General features: G+C 36.9%; 1 protein-coding gene across 1 annotated transcript; it reads left to right on the top strand.

Annotated features, from left to right (window-relative positions):
- The first annotated feature begins 2,182 nt into the window (after positions 1–2,182).
- On the top strand, positions 2,183–13,913 carry LOC145775760 (pleckstrin homology domain-containing family G member 4B-like). Its single transcript, XM_082587125.1, has 14 exons — positions 2,183–2,293; positions 3,758–3,892; positions 4,039–4,173; positions 4,684–5,147; positions 5,342–5,417; positions 5,868–6,041; positions 7,606–7,765; positions 8,266–8,447; positions 9,493–9,627; positions 10,000–10,186; positions 10,322–10,717; positions 11,021–11,127; positions 12,355–12,413; positions 12,710–13,913. Exons 1-13 carry the CDS (start codon positions 2,234–2,236, stop codon positions 12,376–12,378), a joined length of 2,235 nt encoding a protein of 744 aa, XP_082443251.1. The 5' UTR covers positions 2,183–2,233; the 3' UTR covers positions 12,379–12,413; positions 12,710–13,913.

Here is a 13,913-nt window from a genome sequence, read left to right as displayed (position 1 = left end):
TTTCATTAGCTGCATTTTAACAGAGGGAAAGAAATTTTACAGGGGGAGAAACTGCCCCCCCATCCTTGGTTACGCCACTGCTTGAGTGGAAAGATTTTGAAAAGAGGTGTGCTGCATTTCATTACTTACCGCTAGTCTGTAATAAGATGATGCTTTAGCAAAATACTAAATTTGTGGACAAGTAGTACCTGTAGGCTCCTATTATGCTTGTGCGTTGTGCATGCCGCTGTACGAAAGGCATGCCAGAAGCACCACCAAAAAACAAAAGACAGAACAGAATGGAGTTCATGCAGGAGGTTACAGCAGGTCAATCATGATAAAACTGTTGAAGAAGATGCCGCTGTATTAAAAAATTGTTGTTTTTTTTCTCTGCTCAAAGTTACTCAAGTAGCCATCTATGATCTATCTAGGCAGTTGAGTCACATTGTGAGGCTAAACAAAGGAGTTCTACTATACTGTATGTCTGAGAACAAGCACGGGTTTGAACAACGCTAAACTACGCGTCAAATCTCTATTTTCTTCACCGGTTGCTGCCTTTTAAATCGTTTAATGGACGCTATTTTATTGTCTACAACCGGTTTAATTTTCTTCAGTAATGGATATTGTCCAGTTCTTCCAGTTCTGCTTCGACTTTTTTGTAATTTGGATTGCAATGGTTTGTTGAATATTGTTCTTGATTCTTTTCTTTTTCCTTCGGTTCAGGCTGCCTATTTTTCAAGTTGAAACAGGCATGGTGTTTGTATGGCGTCTTGAATCTACAATTCTACGATGTTATAATTCTTCGCTTGTAACACCAAACCTAACAAACACTTACTTTTGTTAATAATCACTCTTGAAATCAATTGTTTTACGGCGTGATGTTTTGTTTACCTGCGTGGAATCCACTGCAACTGTCAATCTAATCACAATGAAATGTGCGTTGCTTTTCGTCATCAAAGTGTTGTTTTGAGACTTGTAAATGTAAAAAGATGAATATTCTTCAAAGTCACTGTAGTTTTTACGAGTTCTGGTGTGACGACCAAGAAGTAGTCTACGAGATGATTTATCACAGTTTGCCTGCTACATTTGCTTGTTATTGTTTAATAGTTGTTAGCAGTAAAATTAATATCCTCAATCACGTGTTCATATTTTTCACCCTTTAGTCTTTTGTAGTACCTGCTGTAGTAGCTTAGATATAACCCTTTAGTTTACGTGGTCAGAGGATGTAGCGCGATTTTCAGAAAATTAGTCACCGTCGATCAGGTATTTGCAACAGTAAGTAACAGTCTGAAAATTCCACAAACGAGTTGTATCTGGGTAGACATCATGCAGATCTTATAAAAAGTCATAATGTTTGTTTGCTTTATTCAGGGTAATAGTTACTGCAACTTACTCAAAACATAGTTCGTGTAGGTGTAGAGAACATTTATCTTGAAATAAATTACTCCTCTTTGGTTTTCCCATGACCATGACTCGTTTTGGCCCATATGTCAGTCAATGTTTTGTTCAGTTCCGGATTAAACAATTTGTTTAATCGACCTCAATTTTTTTCAATCATCTTATTTTACGTTGATTCTTTAGAATCAAATGTTACGCTATGAGCTAGATTTGACAGAAGATTGTTGCACTTGCGGATGTTTTGATGGATTGTTGTTTAATAGGATATCAAACAATTCTTTTGGCCTGTTAGCCTACAACTGCATTTTGTAAAAATGTAAGTTATGTTTTCGCATTGAACTTAATTAAGATGCTACTTTTCGAAATGAGCAACTTCGCAATTATTATGATTAAACCAACAGAATAAACTTAACATTACGGTTGATCAAATAATGTTTTGTTTTAAATAGCACTTTGTGCGTAAACCTTGCCATTGCCAAATTTTCTGCTAAATTTAAAGGTATTTAATTTTTTTGTGGAAATGACTTTTAGCTCCCAGTCTTCAATTCGCCACAGTTCATTCCCTGAAAATTGTTCACCTTACCGTACGCAATCGACTATTTTTGATATGTCTTTCCGGACGTACATTATCAGAGTGTAAGCCATATTAGATGTCTGAAATTCATTGGTTGAAAGTTTACTTTACACAACTAAGTTTGACCAGAATTTCTCACGCTAGTAACATTTTTTTGAACGGAATACGCAGACCATGATTGTATGTTACATAAAGTTAATTAAGTATAGGTCTACTAATTCTAATTTATTTGGGAGGAAGAATTTATTTAACGGACAAGTTCAGTGAAAGACAAACACAAGAATGGAGCAGCAAAAGGAGGAAACAGAAATAGCTTCTCAAATGTACAAGTTCATTGATCAGGTGGGCGTTTGCTGATTGATAGTAACTTTATAACTTAGGTTTTACATCAGCTACATGCTGAACAGACGTTAAAAGCGAAATGAAAAATTCGATGAGGTCAATGAACTTAATGTCCGCAGCGTTTTTTTTTTTAAATGGCTTACTAAACCATGAAAATACTTTCAAACACAGGTAGCGATTGCTTTGACTACAGTGATGTTGTGAAATATGGTCACTGCTGTTAACTAAATCATCGCTTTTTTAATTGTTCTGTCAATGAAGTTTATGGGCATCTCCAAGTTTCCGTTTCATATTTTTGATTTGCTTCAGTAATAAAATTTCCATGTTCATTTGCTTGCGGAAGTGGACATCTTCTTTGTCTAAGCATTGTTCGTTCAAACTCGCTGTGTCACTGGCATTGAACAAACAGATTGGATAAAACAGAAACCAGTTTTCATAATGAACATCGTCTCTACGCTAACATTCCGTGCGAAACCAAGTTGTCATTGTCAAGTTCTATTATGCAGCTGGCCATAAAACAGTGGGCTATAATCTCACAGTATATGTAAAAATGCATGTAATACAAAGTTTGTCCACTGCAAATTATTTAGCTTACTGTACAAAGCCGACATATTGAACGTTATTTTACCAGACTTTTACATTGCCACTCTGCATTGTATGCTTGTCAAGTGCATTGCATTGAAAAAGAAAAATGAACAATTCTGTACACACCTTTCCCTTAAGAAACGATGTATTTGTGCCAAAACAAAAAGTAGCATTTTGTTTGTTCTAACCTTCTTCAATCCCTAAAACGTTGGAAAATCCTCACTTCATAATACAACTTTTGTTTGTGTGGTGACGCTTTTATCGTGCACTGCTCTTGATTGACATCTCGCCGATGACGCAAACTCAAAATGATTTTGTATGACGTCGAATGTGGTTTGAACACGGAAAAGCAAAAAATAAAAATATCCTTCCGAACCAAAATGAAAGTTACTTTTAAGCAATGAATATAAAAGACTCAATACTGTTACTTTGCTGAACATATGATTGTGCCTACGTTTTATGACCAAGTTACCCCAAACATACCAGTTCTTCTTCCGTAAAAGACAGATTGTTGCCGTCGGCTGCAAAGCCGAGTGGTAAGAGCAATGATGACACTGTGGTACAAGCGTTTCCTTGTTAAAATTCAGCATTGAGCAATATTTTACCTCATCCATTTGAATCAAGTTCCATTGTAATCCGATGAATCAAAATAGTGGCCTTTGGAGAATTTTCAAGATATCAAAATTTCTCGTTTCTACTGGATTTGATCAGTTATTTTTGCATCCACACTTACAAAACGATGGAGAATCCTTCCTGGCCATCGCAAGCCCTGTTTTTTTTATCCAAGTGTTTTTTAGCACTGATTTAACGTTTGCAGAAGTTAAATAAATACATTTGTGATTTTTGTACCTAATGTTGATTTACGTGATATTTCTGTAGGCATACACTTGGGCGTTGGATGGAATGAAATACGTTGCTTTATTGAATTTAGACGAATGCTTGTCCGTGGCTACATGCCAACAATTATTGGAACGTTTTGATAACTACATGAAAGAGCATCCCCCACTGTCAGAGGTACGTTGCTAGTGCTGCTGTAGAAAAGTAATATAATTTGAAGAATTGCATTGTGTGTATACTGCAAAAGAGAATATTTCTTCGGGTTCAAATGCATTGCTATGGGTGTTTTGACGAGTGATGTTGCGTGTTGTTCAATTATTCAGGACAACTTTTCTGAAATGTTGGACCTTGCTGAAAGCTGTGAAAATGCTAAATGTCTGATGCAATGCAAGTGCGCCCAACAGAAATGTCACGAAACCTCGAAACTTTTTATAAAGCGAAGGGAGCTGATCGAGAAGGTAAATATTTTCAAACATTTTAATTGACAGAAATAGGACAAAAGCTGTACAATACCCTTGGATCAATTTAATGTGGTAGCCTATTCTCTATTTCTTCAATACCGAATATCTGTATTTTCGGTACGCTTTTGCGCATGCGCGTAGTCATGCCCACAAATCGAAATGATCACTTTTCCGTGTCTTCCGATAAACGCGTGGCTTTGTCTTTGGAAAGACATGTTTGAAAGTCTACACGAAGGTTATTTTTGTTGCTTTTTTGGCAAGTTAATGTAAACCTCAATACGAAATTTTTTACACTACAGTAGCCTACTTTAGAAATAGCCTACGCATACAAAACTAACTCTACGAGTGTAAATAAAATCTTGCGTCAGCTCAGTTGTTTTGCCACCAATATGAAGAATAGGCTACAAACTTCTGTATTGAAAATGAAACTGCCATTTCGGCACATGCTATTATTGCGTTATAGGATATTATGCTACTTTATCTAAATTCCACTATTTTATTTTTCAGATACAATTGAATCTCGAAACAAACAGTAAGAAAAAGGCAACGAAATGGAAATTAAAAAGCCCAGAAAAATTAGAAAAACAGTTTTCAATAAGTGATGATCCTGAATCGGGACCAGTTTCTGATAGCGAAGGTTTAAACGATTGGAGAGCAGCAGAGTTCTTGAATAGTGATTTATGCAACGTTGATAACCTATCGACGCTCTCTACACAGTCCTTTTTAACAGAAGACATAATTCCGGATACTATGCATTCTACTGTGTCGAGTAACGTCATGGAGTTGAAAAAAGTTGGTAACTCTTCAAATTCTTCTCATAAACCAGCTCGAAAGGTTTTGAAAAAGTCAGCCAGCATGTCAAGCCATCAACTTGCTCGAGCTCTGAGCAATGTGCATTCTCCTCCAGGCCTGACATTGACCATAGGATCACCTCTCTGTATTCAAGAGGAGGTGGACGCGACCGGAAAGTCGTAAGTGCTTGATTTGTCGTCAACCATTCACTTGAACCTCTGCTGTGTTGCCTAATTTCAATAATTCACAAAAATATGTTTGATGCACACGTTGTTTTATTTCAATTTGAGAACGATGGTCAACAGGCAGATATAATTTTATAAACCTTTTAAATATTCTCTTAAAATTAAATTTTTAACAACATTATTTACAGGAAACTTGTCTTGATCATCGAAGAGTTAATTTCAACAGAACAAGAATATGTCAGATCTTTGAACTACGTCGTTGAGGTATGATAATTGGCTACTATATCGAAGTGGAATGCTTTTTGTTTCCTTTCTTGTTGCTAAAACGGTGCCAAATTGACCTATTGAGCCGAGTAGAATAAAAAGAATATGATTTTCATTGTAAGCTACACAGCCTGCGTCACTAATCAATGTGAGGTAGCCAGATTTTTTCGCAGCTGCTTTTCCAATAGCTACAGTAATACGCCTATCCAATTTATTACATCTTCGGTGGAGGTGAGCTGTGTTTTAACACCCAGCTTAAGCTGCTGTAGGCTACAGTAAAATGATGTTGAACCAGCAACCAGGTTCGCATGTTTACAAAGAGAGCTTCGTGTTTTTTTTTAATCCCACTGCTGCTTCACATTAAAAGTAACTCTATTCGTGTTAAGAAGGCATAGCTTTAAGGTGTGGTGGGTTGAAAATTTTTACTTTTGATTGTCGTTTAAATTCCAGAATTATTTCCCTGAAATGAAACGGCTTGATATCCCACAATCGTTACTTTGCAAGGGAAATGTCATATTTGGAAACATTGAAAAAATTGCTGAATTTCACACCGGATATTTTTTAAAAGATTTAGAAAAATGCGAAGGGAAACCTTCGATGGTGGCAAAGGTCTTTCAAGCTAACGTAAGTGCAATGACACAATGTTCTTTTTTTTTTTTTGCATTAACAGTTTACGTAGCCTACATGAAGCCCCACTTAATTTACAGCAGCGATTCCCTAACCTTTCTTCTCCAGCAGACCGGTTTAAAAATGAAAATAGTCTCGCGTACCGGCGATAGGAAAACAGAGTTTGACATTTATGCTATTTTTCAGTCTAGTATTTTTACAGTGTTGTTTGTTTGTTTGTTTGTTTGTTTATCTTTATCCTGCATTGCGGGAAAGCGGACTTGAGCGCTATGCATCGGTGTACGCCTTCCGACATACACCTGACCCAGTGACCCACGCTGCAGGCGACGGCAATGTATGTTTCCGGTTGTCTACTCTACATATGACGTAAATTTGTTACTACCCATTACTCGAAATCGATCACTGGGTAGAGGCAATTATCGTAAAGTTTCTTGCCCAGAGAAACAACAGCAAGTGCGGGTGGCTGGAGTCGAACATGCAGGCTCTCGACTGCGAGCCCAACGCGCTAACCACTCGGCCACGGCTGCCATACATACTTTAAGCAACATTCGTAAAATGAAATAGACAATGTAAAAGTCGAGGTAGAAAAAGGAAGCAGTCTGGGAGGATTGCTCCCAGATCGTGATTTGTGCACTTTTCGGGCCCGACAATAATTTTTTAATCAAGATCCACTTCTTACACTTGACCAATAGCGTACCATCAATTTAAAACCAAATTTCTTTAGAAGTCTGATTGACAAATTATAATTTAGAATTGAAGATTTTTTTTCATATTTTCTTTCACGACTATAGAAGAATTTTAATAGTGATTTATTTATTAAAGGTTAGTGTAGTATTGTGTGAGCAAAAGTAAAATTTCGAAAATCCATCTGAGGCGCCCACCTTTCGTATAGCTTATACAAGGCACATTTTACTTCATACCTGAAATGGGTGTATATTTTAATTGTTAGGTAGTTAATGAGAAAAATGTTTGAAATAGTTTTTAATTTTTTTTTTGGTATCATGGTTTTTGAAGGGCCTTAACACTTTACCAACGCTATTCTTTAAATTCACTACTGACCTGAAACCATGCGTTCCCAATGCCACTTTTTAGTTTTGTCATATGGGATTGAGCGAGCAAATTAATCGAGAAAAATATGCAAAAATGTAGACCATTTTTTTTTTGATTTTGGAGGAGATACATGACCAAGTGCTCCCTCCGTCGATCCGTTACTGCTTTGATAGACAGCGAGTTGTGAATAATACTCTTTTGTACGAATTTAGTGCATGACTGCAATCGTTATCACTGTAATCAACTTATTCTTTAGTTAAGGACATACTTTCAGTCACTATGCATTCTTGACGGCCATTTTGGACGTGTGTTCTCGCGACCCAGTAGCAACCTTTTTGCCACCCGGTACTGGATGCGACCCGGTGGTTGAATACTCCTGTTTTACAGTATGCAGTTGATATACAAAGAAATCATCTAAGAATACAAGGTTAACACAACCCGCAAGAGAGCACTGTTGTCTTTCTTCTACGTAGCTTTGCAACTAAAGTTTTTTGTATTATCTTAACTACAGAGAGAAAACTTTGGGTTGTACGCCCTTTACAGCAAAAACAAACCACAGTCAGATCAACTACTCCAAGAACATGGCAACAAATTCTTTAAAACAAAGCAAATGGAATTAGGAGATAAAATGGATCTCGCTTCATATTTGCTCAAACCTGTGCAGAGAATGGGTAGGTTACCATTTCAATACAGTAGTAGTCTATAGTAGCATACAGTAGCCTATATGTTTGTAAAACTATCTTAGGCAGATCCAACTTTACTGTAGGTTTAACAAACCAACCAAATATCGATCCGGTAAGCTACTTTTTGTAACAAAAAGTTTAGTTGTCGGGTTGGGGAGTTATCAAGTGATCACTGATAGACTGTTGCGATTTCTCACCAATCTTTCACAGCTATTTAACTTACATGTGTTTCTAAATGGAAAATTATTGTGAAACCGACACATAAAACGAAGCTGAAATACGCTGGGTCAGTAACTAACTAACTTATCGTTTCAGAAATTTTTGCTACTTTACATGTCAAACACAGGTCCTATGACACTTAAAACCCTCCTGAAGAAATATACTTTTAAAAACAGTTTTTTCAGAGTACAAAATTTGGTATAGATATTATAGCCGTAGGCTACAGTTTTGCCTTTGAGTATATTTTATTTTATGTTTTTGTTACCCAGGCAAATACGCTTTGTTATTGCACGCCATGTCAAAAACAGCCACTCGTTCTGACGAGCGGGGTCTGAAAGAAGCCGAAGAACTTGTAAAATTTCAACTTCGCCACGGCAACGATTTGCTCACTATGGACTCTATCCAAGACTGTGACGTCAACTTGAAAGAACAAGGGAATCTTTTACGACAGGTCAGAATGAAAAAAATAATGTTTTGCCGAATCGTCCCACCCGAAAAAAGCTCTTAACATTGTTGTTGCTCATCCAGACATACTATGTTAAAAATGTGCCCAGGAATTACCATTGTTTTAAACCAAGAGTCTCAAACACGCAGGCCGCGAGGACGTTGGTGCCCATGAAACATTTTTGAACCTTCAAATAAATAACAATCAAAATCACTCTTATTCACTATTCACCTCTTATAAGATAAAATGCACTCTAAAATTGCTCAAAAAATCTGAAAATGCCCATCAAACTTCACACGACTCCTAATGTGCGAGAAGCCTTTACTGTTGCATCACAATCACATTGCCTATTTATTTCTTGTGCGGTTGTCGCAACAGCAATCTTGGTAGACTATTTGCGTCAGCAGTTCTTCAAGGATTTCGTTTTTTTCCGCGCTTTTTGAGAGTCGGTTGCATCATTTTTGTTCTCCAGGTCGAAGTCGTTTCGTTTGCAGTTTTTGTTGTTACAGTGTTTTTTATCTCTTTGTTTTTACTAGTTTATTGTTGCGATTTTAAGTTCTTGATGTATTCTTACTACAGTACCTCTTTTATTGTACCCTCACTATGTTATTTTGCTTATTGAACGGTAATGAACTATTTTATCAGCATCAATAACGCACGGGTACAAAAAAAATAACATTATAAGGACAACTTAATAAACATAGTGCGGTCATAGACTTAAAAGAGCCGACCTGCTACCAGTGATGGCGGAAAGCGGTATGATTTTGGGGTGGCGATGTACACGCGGAAGGTCTACCAGCCTAGGTCGCGGAGGCCAGGCAGTTAGGTCGAGGTTTTTGTGGAAGGAAAGTGTGGATCGAAAATATGTGGACTAAAGGACCCGTCCGCAAAAATTAGAATGCCGTAAGGGGCCAAGAAGGTCAGCTTAACTTTCCGCAATGCAAAAAGATATTGCGACCCTCGGGTTAATTAGACAAGTATTCATTTGGCCCTCAGAGAAATTTGAGTTTGAGACCCTCATTTTAAACAGACAAACAAATTCTATTTCCAGGAGCAGTTTGTAATGTTTTCTGGCCGAAGAAAAATGGTTCGTCGCGTTTTTCTTTTTGAAGATTTAATTTTATTCAGCAAGCCACTCCACGTCCATGGAGGTCATGATATCTACCTGTACAAGTGCAGTTATAAGGTAATACATTTGGCGAAGCTGTTCAATTAAACAATTTAGTATCTGCTATTGTTTATGATATTTTTGTATTTTAACTCTGCCATAGTAAACACGGTGTGGTTGTGAACAATTTGATAGCCCATTAATTAACACTTAATTTAACCGTAGGTGGACAATTTCAGAATTGTTATGTTTTAATTTAACTTAGGAAATTTCACATCACCGTACTTTCAGTTTTACGTTGCGATACGTCGGACCACAATCTAGTTCTCGTGCTTTGACATTCGTCTATGTTTAAATCGAAAATACTGTAGAAACGTACATGAACCCAAAGACCTTGTCTGCTTCGTACTTCAGTAAAGTTACATGTCATTATAATAATTTGTCTGATAGACTGCAGAGATGGGGATGACAGAAAACATTGGAGAGTCTGGTTTTAAATTTGAAGTTTGGTTTCGGAGACGACGATCACAAGCAACTCAAGACAGATTCATTCTCCAAAGTATGACTCGTGCCATTCGAAGAACTTGGGTAGATGAAATCAGAAATTTGTTATGGAAGCAGGCATTACGAAATAAAGGTAAGATACAGACTTGTTTGAAATGAAAACTATTATAAGCTAATTTCTTGTGTAGTTTCACATGGTATGTTGTAGATTTTCCCTCCAAAAATATCGAAAGCTTGTACGATCATCATGCTCATCTTTCTTATCCAGATCATCAAAAAATGGAAATGTCCAGCATGGGTGTTGGAAGCAAACCTCACTTGGATTTAACTGCATCTAGTGAGAACCGCATTACAGATCGCGCGGTCGCCAATACCCCAACTTATGATCCTCATATTCTCGCCGACCGCCTGGCATATTGCCGGTCACGATCTTCGATTGCTGAATCAACTTTTGATCATGCAACACACCAGACTAAAAGGCCTCATTCAGATATCTCTACGTCTTCTTCAACAAGCGTTGGTTCTGAGAACAACCTTCAGATATCTCATATTTCTTCTGTGACATTGCCATCCTGGGCAACAAAGTCATGCAGCAACAGTCTCGTTCCTCCTATGGCTTACTTTCATTTTCATGCCATTCCTGAAAACTTAAATGAAGATTGTGGTGAGTTTACTTTGTAAGTTTCGTGTAGAATCTCGTAAGTCTTGCTAAAAAAAACTGACTAATAATTTTATCGTTAAAAGGTAGGCTATGCTTTTCGATAAGTTGAATGTAGGCTAAGCCTATCATAAGAATAGCTTGATACTCAAATTGTACAGTAGGCTACTATGTGCATTTTGTTAATTTTTTTTTAACAATGATTGATCATTCTAACACATTTTTATTTCAATGATAAAGTATAGCCATTGTAAGTGTTAAAACTGATTCCCCTGTAGGCTATATTTGATTAAAGATCTCTTATCACAGAAAGCGTCAATGAATCTTCATCAGCATCATCAGTGTTTACGTCTCAAAGTCATCCTTCTGACGTCTGTAGGATTCCAGCTTCTGTATCTCAGCAGTACGTTACTAATGTAAGTTGACAACATATCTCTTTTAGAAGAATGAAATCGTGTAGCATGCATTGCTACTAACTCAGCCGTCATCATTAACACGTAAATTACTCTGCATGTATTAAGCGGATGCAGATGAAACAACTGATCAGGTGTTCTTGCAGCCTAATTGAATTGAGGTTTACAGAGCAACGATTGTGTATGAGTATGACAAATCTTACTTAATTGCAATACTGTAACATGTTGACCTCCCTTGTGCTTTGCTAAACATGCCACGCAAGTTTAACCCTATCTTAGTACGAGCTGTTTTCGTACGTCATGGGCTATATTAGCCCAGTGCCAATTTGCCGCTAATAACGGGAGCTATGAAAATCACAGAGACAAAATATTTTACAAGATAATAGCCATGTGTATTGTGTGTATAGAAATTAAATTTTTACCCAACAAATTTATGGAAATAAAGTGTTTGAGATGAAAAAATATCAGAAAATCGGAAATTCTGAAGTCGGAAATAGCTTCAAAATTGACCGTTCGAACGCATATTTTTGAATTATAACATAGAGTAATGCTAAACTAAACAAAAAAATTACTTTTGCTCATAAATATAAGGCATTTTTGAGTGTTTTTACATTTCAACATAATTGTAGGCAGTGTCTATAATGCAGCAGTGTCAATTGCTATAATGTAGGCAGTTTTGTGAAAATGTCTAGCCACCTGAGACGAAATGCTCATCGTGAAGGGCAGGAATGTAAAAAAATGACCAGTGTAGGTTTAGAAAATTCGCAAAGAATAAAAACTAAAAGTCAAGAAATTTCACATTTCTAGCATATTTCACTACTGGAGTGGGGCGTCCTCATAAAACCCCGTGTCGCTACAGATAGGGTTAAAATGCGCCACCTTGTGCGCTGTGTGTATTTTTTTCAAACATGACTGATTTAGCGCATGGGAACTCACTGAAAGGTTCAGAGATAATAAAATATGAAATGGCGTTATCTATTTGTCAATCGTCAAGTAATGATGACGTTTGTCGTCATGTTCAAAGATGGCCGACGAATCTCAATCCAGATTCATAAAGAATGTAACGTGCATAATTTCGAAGTTGACTGGTTACATCGATCCGTCCAATTTTACTGGATGGGAAGGGGTGTATGGGCACTGTTACACTGCGTGGATACTTATTTTAGTTACGTATAGCCAGTGAACAATTTTTTGCATGTTGTCTAAAAAAATAATCAATTTCATTTACAGTCTAACATCGATCTGTTGGTTTGAAGAAGTTTTATTGAAATCTATTTCAGACATAACCTGTAAGTAGTTTGCTAACATTATTGAGTAAGCTTGTATTAATATTTTGTGCAATAACTTTATAAATTTGTTAAAAACATGTGGATTAGATTTTTATTTGGTACCTTGTTAGTGGACTCCCGATTTACAGCCTTTAGTATTGGTCAAACTATTAAATTATGCCTTTCATGCCTCGTCATCAATGACAAAGCACTTCTGAAGCCTTACTGCTGCTTTCAATGTTTTGCAAAAGCTTGCCGGTAGTCTTTTTCTCCAATGTTTTATACAATAATTACAAGAGAAGTTTTTTCTGTTTTAGCTAAATTTGAACTTCGTCGATGTGCAGCGAGTGGAAAAGTGCTGTTATTCATCATTTCATGGCAGATTGGATTTTAACCACTTAGGCTACTGTTAATCAATCAATCAAGTATATTTCGGCACCGTAGTAGGCTACCACGTCTCAACAGAACTGGCGATCATATGTTCTAGTTATATATTTTTTTATTAAGTTCATCGCGTAAACAACAGTAACACCTTACGTATTTTTGTCACTGGTCATCTGTCTTATACAATTTGGAAAACCAGCAACATTACACTCGAGGAAATAAAGTATTTGTTACGTACGCTTTGAAAATTGTCAAAAATAAATGTGTTTAATTGCTCAAGCATCAGTTGGGGCGATTCCTATCATTTCATGTCTTGCTCTTTTTACCCGACTGGTGTGACAATGATGTAGTTGAACATCTCTGGTTGAATGAGGTTGAAAGATTTTTTGATGTGATGTTGGTTGGTTCATTTTGAATCTTTATCCTCGGACTGACCAAGCCTTGATCGGTTATTCCTGGTAGTTTGGCATACTTGTAGAGGCTTTTGACGCAGGACCGGTTACCGAGATTGACAGAGCTCTTTCTGATGGTGGAAGTGTTGTTGCCAGAGAATTATTCTATCCAGGTGCCGCTGAATGGAGAGCAGTCCTTAGAATGCGTTGGTCAAGCGCACACTCTGAGAGTCGAACCAGCGCCGCTTGGTCTTGAAGCTTATTAGCTTATTAGCCAGCCAGATATTCCTCTTAAAGGAGCACAGACGTGACTCGCTGTGCGACAATCTAGAAATACCTCGTTTTAAGCGTTCAAAATTCTGAATACTGAAAAGTTTATGTGTTTATCAAGATAATTACTGTTTCTAGCACTAGTTGGAACGTTCATCTGATGAAAGTAAAAGCAAAATTGATTAACGATAGAGAAACAAATGTTACAAAAAAATGCTGATGGGGTCTATAAATGAGTGAAAAGCTATGGAAACATGTGCATGCTAGGCTACTATATACAGTAACTTGCCAATAAACAAAAAGATTTAATCGCAAATATTCATCAAAGTGATCGGTGCAACCTGGAGTGAGTCTATCTTATTCAAGTTGCCTACGAATTAAAATGGCTCAAAGATAATCAGTAACGTTTTAACAGATAGCGAAAGTATAGCTCCTCCCTCTGGAGACATGATTGAAAGTTTCAATTTAAAATACA

This window comes from Aplidium turbinatum, chromosome 8, assembly GCF_918807975.1.
Source record: "Aplidium turbinatum chromosome 8, kaAplTurb1.1, whole genome shotgun sequence".
Classification (NCBI taxonomy): Eukaryota; Metazoa; Chordata; class Ascidiacea; order Aplousobranchia; family Polyclinidae; genus Aplidium; species Aplidium turbinatum.
This window is presented reverse-complemented; position numbering and strand designations above follow the sequence as displayed.